Source organism: Capra hircus, chromosome 27, assembly GCF_001704415.2.
Source record: "Capra hircus breed San Clemente chromosome 27, ASM170441v1, whole genome shotgun sequence".
Classification (NCBI taxonomy): domain Eukaryota; kingdom Metazoa; phylum Chordata; class Mammalia; order Artiodactyla; family Bovidae; genus Capra; species Capra hircus.
Genome location: NC_030834.1, coordinates 10,978,112 through 10,997,947, shown reverse-complemented (window position 1 = coordinate 10,997,947; position 19,836 = coordinate 10,978,112). Strand labels below are relative to the sequence as shown.

General features: G+C 37.2%; 1 protein-coding gene across 2 annotated transcripts in view; it reads right to left on the bottom strand.

Annotated features, from left to right (window-relative positions):
• Positions 1–7,394, bottom strand: part of LOC102168418 (disintegrin and metalloproteinase domain-containing protein 2) — a 119,529-nt gene extending 112,135 nt beyond the window's left edge. For both annotated transcript variants that reach the window (XM_005698846.1, XM_005698847.1), the window contains exons 1-3: positions 7,340–7,394; positions 6,709–6,785; positions 4,171–4,226 (exon numbers count right to left, since the gene is read on the bottom strand). In XM_005698846.1, the coding sequence (XP_005698903.1) occupies positions 4,171–4,226; positions 6,709–6,785; positions 7,340–7,394 (188 nt within the window). The remainder of the gene's footprint in view (positions 1–4,170; positions 4,227–6,708; positions 6,786–7,339) is intronic.

Below are 19,836 nucleotides of genomic sequence, written 5' to 3'. Positions count from 1 at the left end.
TCTCTTGACAAGTTTATAAAACTCGACAACTTTCCCAATTATCGAAGCATATGGTTTTCAGATGACACTTCTTACTTCGCTCTATAATTTTGCTTAAGCATGTGTCACTTTGTAATATTCTTTCTAATCCCCCTTTTAAAATCACATTATTATTAGTCTCATCTGATAATATAAAATTCATCTGCATTTTGTTTACTCATGTAATTCAAGCTCTTTAAAAATATCTGGAAAATAACAGCCAACAAATATTGAACTAACATGACATGAAGTCACTTTAAAATGCATTATTTGTAGACATGGGAAGAGGATGTTAAAAGTCTCTATAGAAAGAAAAGGTAGGTGTAGGTATTTCATTTTGAATATGTATAGTATAAAGATTGGTGACTGTCACGGCAGTCTGGATTTGTTAAAGCAAAAGTTCAAAGAGCCAAAGGACTGACAAGCAGGACAAAATTTTTCTCTTTCCTGTATCAAAAAAAGAAAGTAACACATAATGGAGGGGAGTTCTAGGGAATGCACAGATTCTGGGTTGAAAGCCCTATGAAGAGACTTAGCTAGTGATATGCAGGTACTGTTTTATCTTTTTGGCAAAGAAAGAAGTCATATATCTATGCTTGGCCGAGGGAGGAAGCTATTACTGAGGAATCTAGAAACCAGCAGAACTTTTGGTGGCCATGCAGTTCTGGAATAAACATATGAATATTTAAGTTGTATCAAACACATAGCTTCTTTCCCTGTAAAATCAGTTGCCAAATTTTGAAGTTGCACAGAGTAGCCAAGGAGCTAAATTTAAATCTCTGAAAATAAGACCAATTTTTTTTTTCAAAATTGATGGTATAGACTCAATAAATCCTATTTTATTTAAGCATGATAAAAGCAAAGAAAATTACACCTACATTACTAGTTTTAAAGGCTGTAGAACCACTGGAAAGACTGGTTTCCCTCGTGTCAAATCTCTCTCTCTCTTTCTGCCTCTCCTTCCCTCTCCTTTTCAGGCTAAATTCCCATCTGGAGCATGGAGGCTCAGGTTTTAAAGGTTTTAAACCAAACTAAGGGGCAGTAAGACTGAGAGCTTACGTTGTCAATACAAATGAAGAAAGAAAGCCAGGAGACAATGAAATACTTTTAAAGGACAAAAGTCATTTTAAAAAGGTCATCCCAGAAGTTATTTCAGCAAAAAAGTTTTTAAGAATAAGGTTAGACACAGTTGAAAAAAAAAAAAAAAGAAAAATGTACATATGAACACCAAGAGGGAAAAGAGAGGGGTGGAATGATTTAGGAGACTGGGATGGATGTACATACACTGTTGACACCATGTATAAAATAGATAACTGATGAGAACCTACTGTATAGCCCAGGGAACTAACTACTCAGTGCTCTGTGGTGGCCTACACGGGAAGGAAATCTGAAAAAGAGGGGATATATGTATATGTATGGCTGATTCACTTCGTCGTACAATAGAAACTAACACAATATTGTAAACCAACTATACTCACATAAAAATTATCTTCTTTCATTTTTTGATTTTTTAAGATTTATTTTTAATTGGAGGATAATTACTTTACAATGTTGGGTTGGCTTCTGATGTACAATGTGAATCAGCCATAAGGACACATATATCCCTCTCCCTCCTGAAAGCCCCCCTTGAGCCCCTTCCAGCCCATTATCCAGGTCGTCACAGAGCACCAGGCTGAGCTCTCTGTGCTACACGGCAGCTTCCCACTAGCTATCTGTTTCACACATGGTAGTGCATAAGTTTCACTGCTACTCTCTCAATTCATCTATTTTTTTTTTCCCTTTTGCCCACAAAGGGAAAGGTGAGGTGAAGATGGAGCAGCGGTCTGAAAGATGCTGATCCTGAAGATTCAAATGATAAGGTCACAGGCCAAGGAAAGCTGGCAACCATCAGAAGCAGGGAGGCGTGGAAGACACGCTATGCCTCATAACGCCCAGGGAGCCTAGTCCTGCTGACATCTTCATTTTGTCTCAGCGATACTAATTTCAGAATTCTGGCCTCCAAACATGTGAGGCCATAAATTTCTGTTGTTGTAATCCACTTCATTTGTGGTGATTAGTTACAAGTGACACAGGAAACTGTATGTATGTGTTCTAGAAAATTTAGAAAAATGCGTAAATGTACATAGAACAAAAAATCACTTGCAATCTCACTGCTCAGGAATTTTACTGTGAACTTTTTTTGTGAACTTCTTTCTAAATCTTTTACTTAATATATATATATATAAAATCATTTTTGTATATTTTCAACTTAAGTAAATTTGATATACAATAAATTGAAATATTTAAAGTAAGAAAAAGAATAAAGCTAATGTTTAACACTGAATGCAAGCTAATCAAAAACAAGCAGACCTACAATAGAAGTGAAGAGAATTCCTGAGACATAAAGAAACTAACTGCAGATAGAAACAAATGTAGGAAAAACGAAGAGCACCAGAATGGGTAAATTCATGCTTAATTATAAAGGGACATTGACTGTACAAGAATAATTCTAATAGTACATTGGGGCTTAAAAGCATAGGAGAAAAATAATGAAAAAGTAGAAGACAAGTGAAATGAAAGTGGCTTAATGATCTAACAATGTATGTATGTTAGTTCCTCAGTTGTGTCTGACTCTTTGATTCCACAGACTGCAGCCCACTTAGGCTCCTCTGTCCATGGAATTCTCCAGGCAAGAACACTGGAGTGGGTAGCCACTTTTTCCCAGGGGGTCTTTGCAACCCAAAGATTGAACCAGGGTCTCCTGCATTGCAGGCAGATTCTTTACCATCTGAGACACCAAGGAAGCCACCAGCAATATAGAGTAACTTGTAAAAGGAATAATTTATATTAGATTCAATAATTCAGGAACTAATATGATAGTCTAGAGAAACTACTAAAGAATAGTAAAAAGATATATAACAAGAATTTAACTGAGAGAAAATGGTATCATATAAAACAATAGATTCATTAAAGTGGAGACAACAAATGAAAAAGGAATATAAAATAAAATGTACAAAAGACAAAAATGACTTCAGACGTAATATGGAAAATCAAAGGATCAAGGAAAACAACAGCATCTTAAAACTGTTGAACACAGCTAGACTTAGTACAGTACTTAATACTGTGTGATATCTGTACAGATAAATAGGGGTCGGGAGTAAACCTAAAATTAGAGAAAATAGTCCAGGAAGAGATCCCCATCATAAACACTCTTTTGAATTATGACAAACATTTCATTACACTGAAATGGGAAAATTATTTTTTCAGTAGCATGTGCTGGATTCATTGGAGGCTAATACAAAAAAAATTCAAATCTGGATTCCCATGCTCATAAAACACACAAACATCAATTCTGGATGAATCCTAGAGTTGAGTATGAAAGTGAAAACAATAAAAACTATTAGACAAAAGTGGCAGCTTGAATTCATGACTTTATGGAGACAAAGATTTCTTTTAAAATATGAAAATAATAATACCTACAAACAAAATAATAATTTGAATTGCATTAAAAGAGTTTCAGACTCAATTAAAAAAATTCCTGACTGAATAAAAAATTGAAAGGGAATGACAGGAAAAATTCCTCTGAAAGTACTATGTAGATTCAATGAAGTCACAATCAATATCTATGGACATTTCTTTGTGGAAGAGTTTTTTGTAAAATATATGAAAATGAAAGTGGTAAGAAAAGCCAGAATATTCTTGATGAAGATAATATAAAGAGACAGACTGACTAAAACTTTTAAGGACCCATAGAAAAAAAGAACACTACAGTTTTGATTTTTCCTTATTCCCAAATATGGTGTGCTTTTTTTAAAACTAATTTCCTCAGCTTGTATGGGATTGAGTTTGGGTAATTACAGTTACATTCCAAGTCCTTAATACATTCTGATCTATAATTTAAAAATCACTGTTCTTTCCACTCAAAAATCCACTATGTTCTTTCAAGTATAGTTGAATATGATAACTTGAAAACAAGTCATATTTATGTATTAATGAAAAGTTCAAGATAATTAATATATATGTTTAAAAGATTGTCCTGAAGCATAAAATAAGAGACAAATATCCAGCAACTGAAAATATTAAAGAATGAAAACTAATTACTTTCTGAATAAATATAAATAGTAATTATAAATAGAACAAAGAAAAGGTGATAAAATAATGTAGGTCACCTACTTTTGCATTAGGTTCACAGTGTACGTTTTCCCTTCAATTAAAATGTTGTAAGATACCTGGCAGGAGAGTGGATTAAAAAGGCAAAAGAAAAGTGAGAAAAATGTTATAAAGGAAAACTACCTTTTATGCTACCAATAATCACATCCTAAAGCACACTAATAACATAAAAAGAGGACAATTTATAATTTATATTGACTTATTCCAATGGAATCAAACATTAAAATATTTGCTTCATTTGTATAGTTTTTTTTAAAATGTTTAATGTTTAGCCAATAAGATAGAACCTAAAACACTGATCATTTTAATCCATAGTGTGTTTGTTTAATAATGAAGTCATTGCAAAATTTGTACTTAAAATAATATAACTACTCAATTGAAAATTTATGTAGTATAGCAAAGAATTAACTGCACATATTTAATATTTACAGATTTTATAAAAATCTGTTCCAAGTTTGGATGCAATATTCATTGAGTTTGTTAATACTGATAAATTTTGCCTGATAAATAATGGTTGTATAGTAAATGCTAACTTTATTATTTGCTTTGTACAATTTTTCTTATTTTTGTGCTAGACCTTTCTGCTCCCTTGTGATTTAGGTGTTCCTCTTGTAGGTATATATTTTAAAATCCAATTTGAAATGTATGTGATTTCTGATAAACTTAATCAAATTATAAAGTTTAATTTAAAATTTAATTCACCATTGTATCAAGACATATGTATGCTTTGTATTCTTTTATTTGTTACAATTACAATTGTATATTCAATTTATTTTGAGTTATACATATTCATACTTTTCACCAGTTCCTGCTTTTATGTTGTTCTTGTCTCAGTTTCAATGTCTACCTGCTAAAGTACATTATTTAAAATATTTTCTTCTCTTGTAATCTGAAAGTGTTAATGTAATCTAATTTCTAATAAACTGCATTTATTCTGTGTTGTGATACCTGATCTCAGTTCATCTATGTTTAATGTATCTTCTTCTCCAGACTTTTTCTCTCTCTTTTCCAGGAATTCTAATTATTCTGTATCTATAAGCCTCTAATTCTCCCTTTTTTGTTTAGCCATTTATATGTTGTATCTGTTTATTTCTTCTGCTGTTTCTGGTCTACTGTTAATTCTCGATTTTACACACATATCTTTCACATAGAAATTCCACTCAGTTATTTTTAAAATCTTTTAGTCTTTTTAAGTTGAATATTCTCTTATGATCCTGGAGAAGGAAATGGCGACCCACTCCAGTATTCTTGCCTGGAAAATCCCATGGACAGAGGAGCCTGGTAGGCTACAGTCCATGGGATTGCGTTAATTCTTGATTTTACACACATATCTTTCACATAGAAATTCCACTCAGTTATTTTAAAAATCTTTTAGTCTTTTTAAGACTAAATATTCTCTTATGATAATGTCTTAATTATAATAATTATAAATGTAACACATTGAATACTGTGTTTGTAGCATTTTTGAAATCAGTAGGTATGATAACCTCATCAGTTCAAAAATACTTTTAATCCCTTGTTATGTATTCATTACTGTTCTAGGCATTGGAATTAGATATATTAACAAAATAGTCAAAAATTTTCCCTCATGAATGTGACAGTTGAGGAAAGATTTTTTTTCTGCTTCTCTTATGGGAATTACTGTCATAGAATCTGGTGAAACCTGGTTAAAGACAGTTCCCTCTTAAGTAGATTCTGGGTATATTTTCTAATATGACCAAGTAATCCCACAGATTTTTTTCATAAAAGATAAAACACTCTTTAAATGCTGTTAAATGTCTTGTTTTCTATTTAAATAATTTAAAGTTTTCATTAAATACATATTCCCTTATAAATTATATATTGACAATTTTAAGCTTATAATATTTGTTAGGGTGAGCAGTAAGTAGTTACTAAGTAAGTATGTGCATTCAAATTAAACATTTACTACTCAATCAAAAAGAAGATTCAGGGGTAGTGTTTCAAAAATCATACTTCATTTCTTTAGAAATTATTCTGGAAATTAATAAAAAAAAAAGATAAGAATCTTTCTAATTGATTCAAAGAATAAAAAAGAGAAAACTAATACCTGAACCAAGACAAACTAAGATGGCATGAAAAAAATTCTTAATGATTAACATGTTTGCAATCAAGATGTAAAAATTATTCATGTAACATTTCATTAAATCAAATGCTTATCATTCCATATAAGGATGCCATAGGTTTACTAAACAACAACTAAAAATCCTCCAAATCTTGCATGGTGAGTGAGGGTCAAGAGACTCTAAATGGATCAAGTCAGAGATTATTCAGACACTCAAAAGGGAAACATTTAGAAGATGGGCCTTGGGACTTTAATATAAGCATCACTTCACCATATTTCTATGAAACACCATTAATCTTGGTTCATTTTCAAAAGGGCTTTTTCGCTTAAGAAAAATTAGGGATACATAAATTCAGGAAGTGTGCAAGGATGAAAAACACCAGGTTTACTTATTAGGAACAAAATATTCACATGCTTTTTTTTTTTTAGTTCGTGGAAAATGTTAGTGCTTTAATTACATGTGTTTCTACTCCTCCACTTGATGTTGACCGTATTTTCTCCGGAACTGTAAACTGCACACGTAGTCTTTCAGAATCTGCAAGGTTCAAAATGTTTTACTGGGGCAACCTCCATCACCTCACAGCTTCCCTCATTATTTATTTCCTCATCTAAACCCATAATATTCTACATGCTACCCCTCATTTCTGCTCTCTTTTCAAATACCCTCAATATCCACTTTTTCTAGAATTACAAATCTTTTCAAGAGAAATAAGTATGCTGCTTTAGGAATATTGCCCTGTGGGCAGGTTCCGGTAACCCTGAGGCAATAAGTCCAAGCATTATTAGAACAAAGAAAGTCAGATCCTTCGGACTTTCCAAAAACAGAACCCAGAGATCATCTTAAGGCATGTGCTCCAGCCCTGGCATCGGCATCGCACATATTTACTACGGTCTCAAGACGAGTGGTCAAGACCCTCGCAACCAAAGTGGATTTTGACTGGGGAAGGAGGCAATGCGAGAGTGTTTTCAGACTTACATAGTTGGAGCTCCCGTCAAGAAAGCATTTTCACAGACAGCCGGCCTCTTAAGAGGGAAACGGAAGAGAGCCCTGACATTCCCAACAGGTCAGAAGAGGGATTTTGTACTTACTGTCCTCTGTCTGAAGCCCTGTGAGCCCCAGGAGCAGAGACAGAAGGCACAACATGGCTTAATGTCCTGGATGGCGGCCGAATGACGGCCGTTGGCTTGCCTGCAGGACGGTTGGGGAGCGCGAGGAGGCGCCTCAGGGCCACGCACACTGCAGGAGGCGGGTGGCTGGGAGAGCCCTGGGTCCAGACTCCGGATGCTGTGTGCTCTTCAATAAGGGCGACCTGGGCCCCTAAGCCTATGCAGGAGGCTGCAACCCAGCGTGACTCTGCCTTCTGGTTAAGAAAGTGTAGCATCCGTTTTGAAATAGAAGGTTGAAGAGCTAATGAACAGAAAGGTTCATTTGTACCTTAACTGAACTTTTATACATAATATATTGTGTGACTGAGTGAGTGAGTGAGTGAAGTCGCTCAGTCATGTCCGACTCTTTGCGACCCCATGGACTGTATGTAGCCTACCAGGCTCCTCTGTTCATGGGATTTTCCAGGCAATAGTACTGGAGTGGATTGCCATTTCCCTCTCCAGGGGATCTTCCCAACCCAGGGATTGAACTCGGGTCTCCCACATTGTAGACAGACACTTTACCATCTGAGCCACCAGGGAAGTCCAATATATTGTGTACAAATATATATATTTATAAATAATCATATTATATACATAATAAATAATATATTTACATACAGCTCAATATTCAAGTGAACAGACCAGTATAATTAATACTTAGATCCAGATCAAAAAGTAAAATATAGAAATACTAAAGCTGCCAGACTGTGACAACTGTCAGCAGCCCCTGACAATCACTACTTCTAACACAATAGTTTTGTCTGTTTTTGAACTTATATAAATGGAGCTAATCATCATGTATTCTTTTTATCTTTAAGTTCTTTCAACATTATTAGGAGATCCATACATATTGTGAATAGTAATAGCTATTTTTTTCTCTTGTTGCTGTATATCACACATTGAATGAATATGTTTATCTGTTTTTTTTTCTATTTTACTATTGATTATAATTTTATTCATTATAGTTGCAGCTATTAGAAAACATATTTGGCATAATACCTTCCAGGTCCATATCTGTTGTTGCAAATGATATTATGCTTGCTGAAATAAGTCAGACAGAAAAATACAATACTGTATGTTGTCACTTATATTTGAAGTCTAAGAAATAAAACAAACAAATGAGTATAAAGAAGCAAACTCACAGATATAGCAAGCAAAATGTAAAGTGGGGAGAAGAAAGGGGGAAGAGAGTGAATGGGGTATGAGGATTAAGAGGTATAGACTCCTTTGTATAAAATAAATGAGCTACAGGGATATAATGCACAGCAGAGAGAATATAGCCAATATTTTATAATAACTTTAAATTGAGTATAATCTATAAAAATTCTTGAATCACTATGTTTTACACCTCAAACTAATATAATATTGTAAATCAACTATATTCCAATTAAAAAAATATTTTGGATAAGTGAAAATAACCAAAATCCAAAATCAAAACCAAAACCAAAACAAACTATGTTTGGCCCTTCTATTTCATTGAGGTCTGTCAATTTTTGATTCTTATATTTTGAAGATGTATCATTTTTTAATATGCCCATTTAGGGATATTTTGTCTTCTTGATAAATTGAGCTTTATCATTACAAATACCACTTTTTACTTAGGTATATGCCATTTGGTGATTTACAATGGGTGTATTTCTAGAGTAAAGTTGCTGGATCACAGTGTATATGTTAGTAGGTACATTCAAAAAGTTTTCTAAGATTACTGTACTAATTTGTATTCCCACCAGAAATGTACAAGAATTACATGTCATATCAATGCTTACATTTGTTTTTGTTTTAATGCTCATTTCATTTTAGTCATTTTGGAGGACCTGTAGATGTTGTACATTTTTGTTTTAAGTTTTATTTTCATGGTTGTTAGTGAGTTTTAGCACAAGTTTGTATGTTTATTTGCTATTTATATAGTTTTGGTAAATGCCTGTTTGAAAACTTGGTCTATTTTCCAATTAAGTGGCCATATAGATCTTATTTATTATATGTAGATCTTATTAATAGATTCTAGATATGATGCCTTCATTGGATATAATAGTCACAAATATCTTCTTCACTGGAGTTTGTATCATTGGACTTTTGTAGATACCCATTCGAGATCAGAAATTTACTTTTCCCCAATTTTCTGGGATTTGCATGATAAATATCTTATCAGGGAAGTTGGATTTTATCTAAAGCTTCATTTTGTGTAAATTGATCATAAATTTTTTTCCATATTCTATTTATGTTGTGAATTAAACTTACTGATTTTCCAGTGTTGAACAGACTTGTATTCCTAGAATACATCCTATTTTGTCATGATACATTATCCTTTTTATATTTTTCTGGATTGATTTGCCATCATTTTGTTTAGAATTTTTGCATTCAAATTCATAAATATTTGCCTGTAATTTTCACTTTAATGAAGCTATTGTCTTTGGTATCAGAGATGTGCTGGAGTTATAAAATAAATTGGGCTATATTATCCCTTTAGTCTTTGAGTTAGTGTAATGTTATGATTTTTTTTCTTTTAATATTTCTTGAAACTTAGGAATGGAGTGATTTGGATAATTAGCTCAAAATGGTAGAAAGAAGGATGTGATGTCACCTCTTTCTTAAAAAAACACCCAGATCACAACAAACTACTGAACAATCATTGTCAAAATATTCTGTGTGTGTTCCGTCACTCAGTCATGTCAGACTCTGTGGCCTTACAGAATGTAGCCTGGCAGGCTCCTCTATGTATGGGATTTTCCCAGCAAGAATATTGGAGTGGGTTGACATTTCCTCCCCGAGGGGATCTTCCCAACCTAGGGATCAAATCCCCATCTCCTGTAGCTCCTGCAGTGGCAGGCAGATTGACCACCTGGAAACTCCTCCCGAAACTCTGGAATCCACCAAAAAAGGGTCCCCTGCATCCAAAGAAAAAAAGAAACCACAGCAAGATGGCAAGAGTGGAGCAATCACAGTGAAATTAAATCCTGTATCAGCGAGGTGGGCGCCCCACAAACCAGAAAACAATAGCACCACGGAAGTTATACCACAGCAGCGAAATTCCTGAGTCCCATATCAGGCTTCCCAGCTTGGGGGTTCTGGCAATGGGAGGAAAAGTCCCCAGAGAATATGGCTTTGAAGGCCAATGGGGTTTGATCCCGGGACTTCCACAGGACTGAGGGAAACAGAAACTCCGCTATTGGAGGGTGCTCACAACTCTCATCTGTACTAGGACCCAGGGGAAAAAGCAGTGACCCCATAAAACACCAAGCCAGACCTAGCTGCTGGTATTGGAGGGTCTCCTGCAGAGGTGGGAGCCGCTGTGGCTCACTGCAGGGAAGACACTGGCAGCAGGAGTTTGGGAAAGAATCTATTGATGTGAGCCCTCCAAGAGGCTGCCATGAGCCCATCAAGCAGCCTGTGGTCTCCAGTGCTGGGTTGCTTTGGGTCAACCAACCAACAGGGTGGGAATACAGCGCCACCTATCAGCAGACAAGTGGCTTAGACTTTCCCTGAGCACAGCCCTACCTACAAGAGGGACAAAACAGAGCTATACCCATCACTGAGCAGGAATCAGTTGCTCTCATCAAGAACCCTGTTCTAGCATCTTAGCCTCATCCATGAGAGGGCAGACAGCCAAAGCAACAACTACCACCCTGAGCCTGCAGAATGGAAACTGCGATCAGAGAAAGTTAAGTGAAAATTGGCAGAGGAATGGGTCCTAGATGAAGGAACAAGATGAAACTGCAGAAGAACAGCAAAGTGAAGTGAAGCTAGCCAACTTGCAGGGAAAGAATTCAGAATGATGATAGTGAAGATGATCAAGATTTCAGAAAAAGAGCGAAGGCAAGGACTGAGAAGATGCAAAAATTATTTAACAAAGATGTAGAGGAACTAAAGAGCAAGCAAACAGATATGAACAATACAATAACTGAAATAATTAAAAAATAGAGGAATAAATAGCAGAACAAATGAGGCAGAAGAATGGATAAGTAACCTGGAAGACAGAATGGTGGAAATTACTGCTACAGAACAAAATAAAGCAAAAAGAATGAAAATAAATGAAGACTTTTTAAAGAGATCTCTGGGACAGCATTAAAGGCATCAGTATTCATATTACACACATCCCTGATATTTGAAGAGATAACAGCTGAAAACTTTCCTCACATGAGAAAGGAAATAGGCACCCAAGTACAGGATGTGTAGAGTTTCAGGCAGGACAAACCCAAGGAGGAACATGCCAAGATACATTAAAAGCAACAAGGTAAAAAATGATAATATACAAGGGAATTCCCATAAGGTCGTCAGATGATCTCTGAGCAGAAACTGCAGGCCTGATGGAGTGGCATGATGTATTTAAAGTGAGGAAAGGGGGGGCGGTCCTAAGATGGCAGAGGAATAGGACGTGAAGACCACTTTCTCCCTCACAAATTCCTCAAAAGAACATTTCAACACTGAGCAAACTCCACAAAACAACTTCTGTAGGCTGGCAGAGGACATCAGGCAACCAGAAAAGCAGACCATTGTCTTCAAAACAGGTAGGAAAAAATATAAAAGACGAAAAAGGAGACAAAGGAGGTGGGGAGGGAGCTCTGTCCAGGGAAGGGAAGCCCGTCCTGGGAAGGGAATTTTAAGAAGAGAGGTTTCCAAACACCAGGAAACACTCTCCCTGCCGAGTCTGTGGCGAGCCTTGGAAACACAGAGGGCAACATAACAGGAAGGGAAAAATAAATAAATAATTAAAACCAAGAGATTACAAGCCCAACAGTAACTCCCCCAGCGGAAAAGCAGCACAGATGCCTGCATCCGCCATTGGGAAGTGGGGGCAGGGCAGGGACGCGTGGGAGGCGCGGGCTGCAGTGCTTTGTAAGAATCGGGCAGGAACGCCCCACGCACAACCAGAACGATCTAACTTGGGCTAGCAAACCAGACTGTGGGATAGCTACCACGCGAAAAGCTCGAACATAAGACACCGCCAGGACCGAGCACAGAACAAAGGACGGAGCGGAAAAAGCTGGCTGCAGATCATCCCCTGCCGGGGACAGGCAGCCAGAGCCGTAAGGGCTGGAAAGGGGCAATTGCAGACCCGGAGAGACTTCACTTACCAAACTATAAGCAGGCTTCTTTGCTAAGACTTCTGGGGGTGCTGGACAGTCACCATCTGCCTCACGGGGGGCACCAGCGGTCCACCCAGAAAGCTGAGCAGCAGAGGCAGAAAAGGTGACAAGCCGCGGCGATCACGCTCGCCAAACTCCTGAGCTACTCGGACCTGGGAAGGGCACAAAGCGCAGTCCCAGCCGAATCTGTGCCTCTGAGGGCTACCTGAGCGCCCAACCTGAGCAGCTTAGACCGGGGAAGTGCACGCAGCCTAGGGCCGGCCTCAGACGGTTCCCGGCTGAGCATCGTAGAGCCGGAGCAGTTTGTACGCCGCGAGAAGGGACAGGTCCAGCAGGGCTGAGACACTGTGTGCACACGACAGAGCTATTTGTTTGCAGCATCCCCCCTCCCCACAGCGCGACTAAACTAGTGAGCCTAAAAAACCAGCATAAAGAAGAAGTTAAACAGAGGGAACCGCCTTGGAAGTGACCCCACAATGCCCACAACATCAGAGAAGGGCCAGATATTTTTACTATTTTTAAAATCATTCCTTTTTTTTTTTCTTTTTTCTGACTTTTTTTTTAATAGTTAACTCTTCTATTTCTCCTCTAATTTTTATTTCTATAACCTATTATTAATATTAAAAAAAAGACTTTTTTTTAAAGGCAAACACCATATATAGTCTTTGGGTGGTTATTGGTGTTTGTTTGTTTGTTTGTTTTTAATAATTCTTGTGGCTTTTTTTTTCTTTTTTCCTTTTTCCTTCTGCTTCTTTTTTTTAACATTGTATTTTTGAAAATCCAACCTCTTCTCTAGATTTTTAATCTTTGCTCTTCAGTTTTCGTTGTCAATTTTGTACAATTAAAAACGCAAACTTCACTACCCAAGTTTACCTGAGAGCGAGATTACTGGCTTGACCACTCTCTCCTCCTTTGGACTCTCCTTTTTCTCCACCAGGTGGCCTCTGTCTCTTTTCTCCCCCATCTCTTCTCTATCCAACTCTGTGAATCTCTGTGTGTTCCAGACGGTGGAGAACACCTAAGGAACTGGTTACTGACAGGATTTGTCTCTCTCCTCCTTCCTCTCTCTTATCCTCCTGGCCACCTCTGTCTACTTCCTCCCTCTCCTCTTCCCTGTATAACTCCGTAAATACCTCTGAGCGGTCCAGACTATGGAGCACATATAAGGAAGTACTACTGGCTAGCTTGCTCTCTCCTCTTTGGATCTCACCGCATCTCATTCCAGTCACCTCTAACTACCCCCTCCCTCTTCTCTTCTCCTTGTAACTCAGTGAACCTCTCTGGGTGTCCCTCAATGTGGAGAAACTTTTCATCTTTAACCTAGATGTTTTATCATTGGTGCTATATAGATGGAGAAGTCTAGAGGCTACTATAAAAATAAAACTGAAAACCAGAAGCAGGAGGCTTAAGTCCAAAGCCTGAAAACATCAGAGAACTCCTGAATTCAGGGAACATTAAGCAACAGGAGCTCATCAAATGCCTCCATACCTACACTGAAACCAAGCTCCTCCCAAGGACCAACAAGTTCCAGAACAAGACATACCACACAAATTCTCCAGCAACACAGGAACACTCCCCTGAGCTTCAATATACAGGTAGCTCAAAGTTACTCCAAAACCTTTGACATCTCATAACCCATTACTGATCACTCCACTGCACTCCAGAGAGAAGAAACCCAGCTCCACCCACCAGAACTCCACCACAAGCCTCCCTAACCAGGAAACCTAGACAAGCCACTGATACAACCCCACCCACAGTGAGGAAGCTCAATAATAAAGATAACTCCACAAATTACCAGAATATAAAAAGGTCACCCTAAATGCAGCAATATAATCAAGATGAAGAGACAGAGGAGTACTCAGCAGGTAAAGGAACAGGAGGGTTGCCCACCAAACCAAACAAAAGAGGAAGAGGTAGGGAATCTACCTGAGAAAGAATTCCGAATATTGATAGTGAAAATGATCCAAAATCTTGAAATCAAAATGGAATCACAGATAAATAGCCTAGAGACAAGGATTGAGAAGATGCAAGAAGGTTTAACAAGGACCTATAAGAAATAAAAAAGAGTCAATATAAAATGAATAACGCAATAAATGAGATCAGAAACACCCTGGAAGCAACAAATAGCAGAATAACGGAGGCAGAAGATAGGATTAGTGAAATAGAAGATAGAATGGTAGAAATAAATGAATCAGAGAGGAAACAAGAAAAACAAATTAAAAGAAACGAGGACAATCTCAGAAACCTCCAGGATGATATGAAATGCTCCAACATTCGAATTATAGGAGTCCCAGAAGAAGAAGACAAAAAGAAAGACCATGAGAAAATCCTTGAGGAGATAATAGTTGAAAACTTCCCTAAAATGGGGAAGGAAATAATCACCCAAGTCCAAGAAACACGGAGAGTTCCAAATAGGATAAACCCAAGGCGAAACACCCCAAGACACATATTAATCAAATTAACAAAGATCAAACACAAAGAACAAATATTAAAAGCAGCAAGGGAAAAACAACAAATAACACACAAGGGGATTCCCATAAGGATAACAGCTGATCTTTCAATAGAAACTCTTCAGGCCAGGAGGGAATGGCAAGATATACTTAAAGTGATGAAAGACAATAACCTACAGCCCAGATTACTGTACCCAGCAAGGATCTCATTCAAATACGAAAGAGAAATCAAAATCTTTACAGACAAGCAAAAGCTGAGAGAATTCAGCACCACCAAACCAGCTCTCCAACAAATTCTAAAGGATATTCTCTAGACAGGAAACACAAAAAGGGTGTAAAACCCGAACCCAAAACAATAAAGTAAATGGTAACGGGATCATACTTATCAATAATTACCTTAAACATATATGGGTTGAATGCCCCAAACAAAAGACAAAGACTGGCCAAATGGATACAAAAACAAGACCCCTCTATATGCTGCTTACAAGAGACCCACCTCAAAACAAGGGACACATACAGACTGAAAGTGAAGGGCTGGAAAAAGATATACCACACAAATAGAGACCAAAAGAAAGCAGGAGTGGCAATACTCATCCGATAAAATAGACTTTAAAACAAAGGCTGTGAAAAGAGACAAAGAAGGCCACTACATAATGATCAAAGGAACAATCCAAGAAGAAGATATAACAATTATAAATATATATGCACCCAATATAGGAGCACCGCAATATGTAAGACAAATGCTAACAAGTATGAAAGGGGAAATCAACAATAACACAATAATAGTGGGAGACTTTAATACCCCACTCACACCTATGGACAGATTAACTAAACAGAAAATCAACAAAGAAACGCAAACTTTAAATGATACATTAGACCAGTTAGACCTAATTGATATCTATAGGACATTTCACCCCAAAACAATGAATTTCACCTTTTTCTCAAGTGCTCATGGAACGTTCTCCAGGATAGATCACATCCTGGGCCATAAATCTAAACTTGATAAATTCAAAAAAATCGAAATCATTCCAAGCATCTTTTCTGACCATAATGCATTAAGATTAGATCTCAATTACAGGAGAAAAACTATTAAAAATTCCAACATATGGAGGTTGAACAACTCACTTCTGAATAACCAACAAATCACAGAGGAAATCAAAAAAGAAATTAAAATATGCATAGAAACTAATGAAAATGAAAACACAACAGCCCAAAACCTGTGGGACACTATAAAGGCAGTGCTAAGAGGAAAGTTCATAGCAATACAGGCACACCTCAAGAAACAAGAAAAAAGTCAAATAAATAACCTAACTCTACAACTAAAGCAACTAGAAAAGGAAGAATTGGAGAACCCCAGAGCTAGTAGAAAGAAAGAAATCTTAAAAATTAGGGCAGAAATAAATGCAAAAGAAACAAAAGCGACCATAGCAAAAATCAGCAAAGCCAAAAGCTGGTTTTGAAAGGAAAAATAAAATTGACAATCCATTAGCCAGACTCATCAAGAAGCAAAGAGAGAAAAATCAAATCAATAAAATTAGAAATGAAAATGGAGAGATCACAACAGACAACACAGAAATACAAAGGATCATAAGAGACTACTATCAGCAGTTGTATGCCAATAAAATGGACAATGTGGAAGAAATGGACAAATTCTCAGAAAAGTACAATTTTCCAAAACTGAACCAGGAAGAAATAGAAAATCTTAACAGACCCATCACAAGCATGGAAATTGAAGCTGTAATCAGAAATCTTCCAGCAAACAAAAGCCCAGGTCCAGACGGCTTCACAGCTGAATTCTACCAAAAATTTCGAGAAGAGCTAACACCTATCCTCCTCAAACTCTTCCAGAAAATTGCAGAGGAAGGTAAACTTCCAAACTCATTCTATGAGGCCACCATCACCCTAATACCAAAACCTGACAAAGATGTCACAAAAAAAGAAAACTACAGGCCAATATCACTGATGAACATAGATGCAAAAATCCTCAACAAAATTCTAGCAATCAGAATCCAACAACACATTAAAAAGATCATACACCATGACCAAGTGGGCTTTATCCCAGGGATGCAAGGATTCGTCAATATCCGCAAATCAATCAATGTAATTTACCGCATTAACAAACTGAAAAATAAAAGCCATATGATTATATGAATAGATGCAGAGAAGGCCTTTGACAAAATTCAACATCCATTTATGATAAAAACTCTCCAGAAAGCAGGAATAGAAGGAACATACCTCAACATAATAAAAGCTATATATGACAAACCCACAGCAAACATTATCCTCAATGGTGAAAAATTGAAAGCATTTCCCCTAAAGTCAGGAACAAGACAAGGGTGCCCACTTTCACCGCTACTATTCAACATAGTTCTGGAAGTTTTGGCCACAGCAATCAGAGCAGAAAAAGAAATAAAAGGAATCCAAATTGGAAAAGAAGAAGTAAAACTTTCACAGTTGGCAGATGACATGATCCTCTACATAGAAAACCCTAAAGACTCCACCAGAAAATTACTAGAGCTCATCAATGAATATAGTAAAGTTGCAGGATATAAAATCAACACACAGAAATCCCTTGCATTCCTATACACTAATAATGAGAAAGTAGAAAAAGATATTAAGGAAACAATTCCATTCACCATTGCAACGAAAAGAATAAAATACTTAGGAATATATCTACCTAAAGAAACTAAAGACCTATATATAGAAAACTATAAAACACTGTGAAAGAAATCAAAGAGGACACTAATAGATGGAGAAATATACCACGTTCATGGATCAGAAGAATCAATATAGTGAAAATGAGTATACTACCCAAAGCAATTTACAAATTCAATGCAATCCCTATCAAGCTACCAGCCGTATTTTTCACAGAACTAGAACAAATAATTTCAAGATTTGTATGGAAATACAAAAAACCTCGAATTGCCAAAGCAATCTTGAGAAATAAGACTGGAACTGGAGGAATCAACTTGCCGGACTTCAGGCTCTACTACAAAGCCACAGTCATCAAGACAGTATGGTCCTGGCACAAAGACACAAATATAGATCAATGGAACAAAATAGAAAGCCCAGAGATAAATCCACACACATATGGACACCTTATCTTTGACAAAGGAGGCAAGAATATACAATGGAGTAAAGACAATCTCTTTAACAAGTGGTGCTGGGAAAACTGGTCAACCACTTGTAAAAGAATGAAACTAGATCACTTTCTAACACCGCACACAAAAATAAACTCAAAATGGATTAAAGATCTAAATGTAAGACCAGAAACTATAAAACTCCTAGAGGAGAACATAGGCAAAACACTCTCCGACATAAATCACAGCAGGATCCTCTATGATCCACCTCCCAGAATTCTGGAAATAGAAGCAAAAATAAACAAATGGGATCTAATTAAAATTAAAAACTTCTGCACAACAAAGGAAAATATAAGCCAGGTGAAAAGACAGCCTCTGAATGGGAGAAAATAATAGCAAATGAAGCAACTGACAAACAACTAATCTCAAAAATATACAAGCAACTCCTGCAGCTCAATTCCAGAAAAATAAATGACCCAATCAGAAAATGGGCCAAAGAACTAAATAGACATTTCTCCAAAGAAGACATATGGATGGCTAACAAACACATGAAAAGATGCTCAACATCACTCATTATTAGAGAAATGCAAATGAAAACCACAATGAGGTACCACTTCACACCAGCCAGAATGTCTGTGATCCAAAAATCTGCAAGCAATAAATGCTGGAGAGGGTGTGGAGAAAAGGGAACCCTCCTACACTGTTGGTGGGAATGCAAACTAGTACAGCCACTTTGGAGAACAGTGTGGAGATTCCTTAAAAAATTGCAAATAGAACTACCTTATGACCCAGCAATCCCAATGCTGGGCATACACACCGAGGAAACCAGAACTGAAAGAGACACATGTACCCCAATGTTCATCACAGCACTGTTTACAATAGCCAGGACATGGAAACAACCTAGATGTCCATCAGCAGATGAATGGATAAGAAAGCTGTGGTACATATACACAATGGAGTGTTACTCAGCTGTTAAAAAGAATTCATTTGAATCAGTTCTGATGAGATGGATGAAACTGGAGCCGATTATACAGAGTGAAGTAAGCCAGTAAGATAAACACCAATACAATATACTAACACATATATATGGAATTTGGAAAGATGGCAATGACGACCCTGTATGCAAGACAGAAAAAAAGACACAGATGTGTATAACGGACTTTTGGACTCAGAGGGAGAGGGAGAGGGTGGGATGATGTGGGAGAATTGCATTGTAACATGTATACTATCATGTAAGATCGAATCGCCAGTCTATGTCCAACGCAGGATACAGCATGCTTGGGGCTGGTGCACGGTGATGACTCAGAGAGATGTTATGGGGAGGGAGGTGGAAGGGGGGGTTCATGTCTGGGAACGCATGTACACCCGTGGTGGATTCATGTCAATGTATGGCATAAAGAAAAAAAAAAAAAAAAAGGGGAGGATAGGGAAGAACCTGTGCTGTGCCATGCCAAGTTGCTTCCATCATGTCCAGTTCTTTATGATCCCATGGACTGTAGCCCACCAGGCTCCTCTGTCTGAGGGATTCTCTAGGCAAGAATATTGGAATTATTGGAGGGTTATTGGAGAACATATGACCAAGAATATTCTTCCCAGCAAAGCTCTCATTCAGATTTGATGGAGGAATCAAAGGCTGTACAGACGAGCAAAATATAAATAAGAGAATTCAGCACCACCAGATTAGCTTTAGGAGAAGGCAATGACACCCCACTCCAGTACTCTTGCCTGGAAAATCCCATGGATGGAGGAGCCTGGTAGGCTGCAGTCTGTGGGATCTCAAAGAGTCGGACGCGAGTGAACGACTTCACTTTCACTTTTCACTT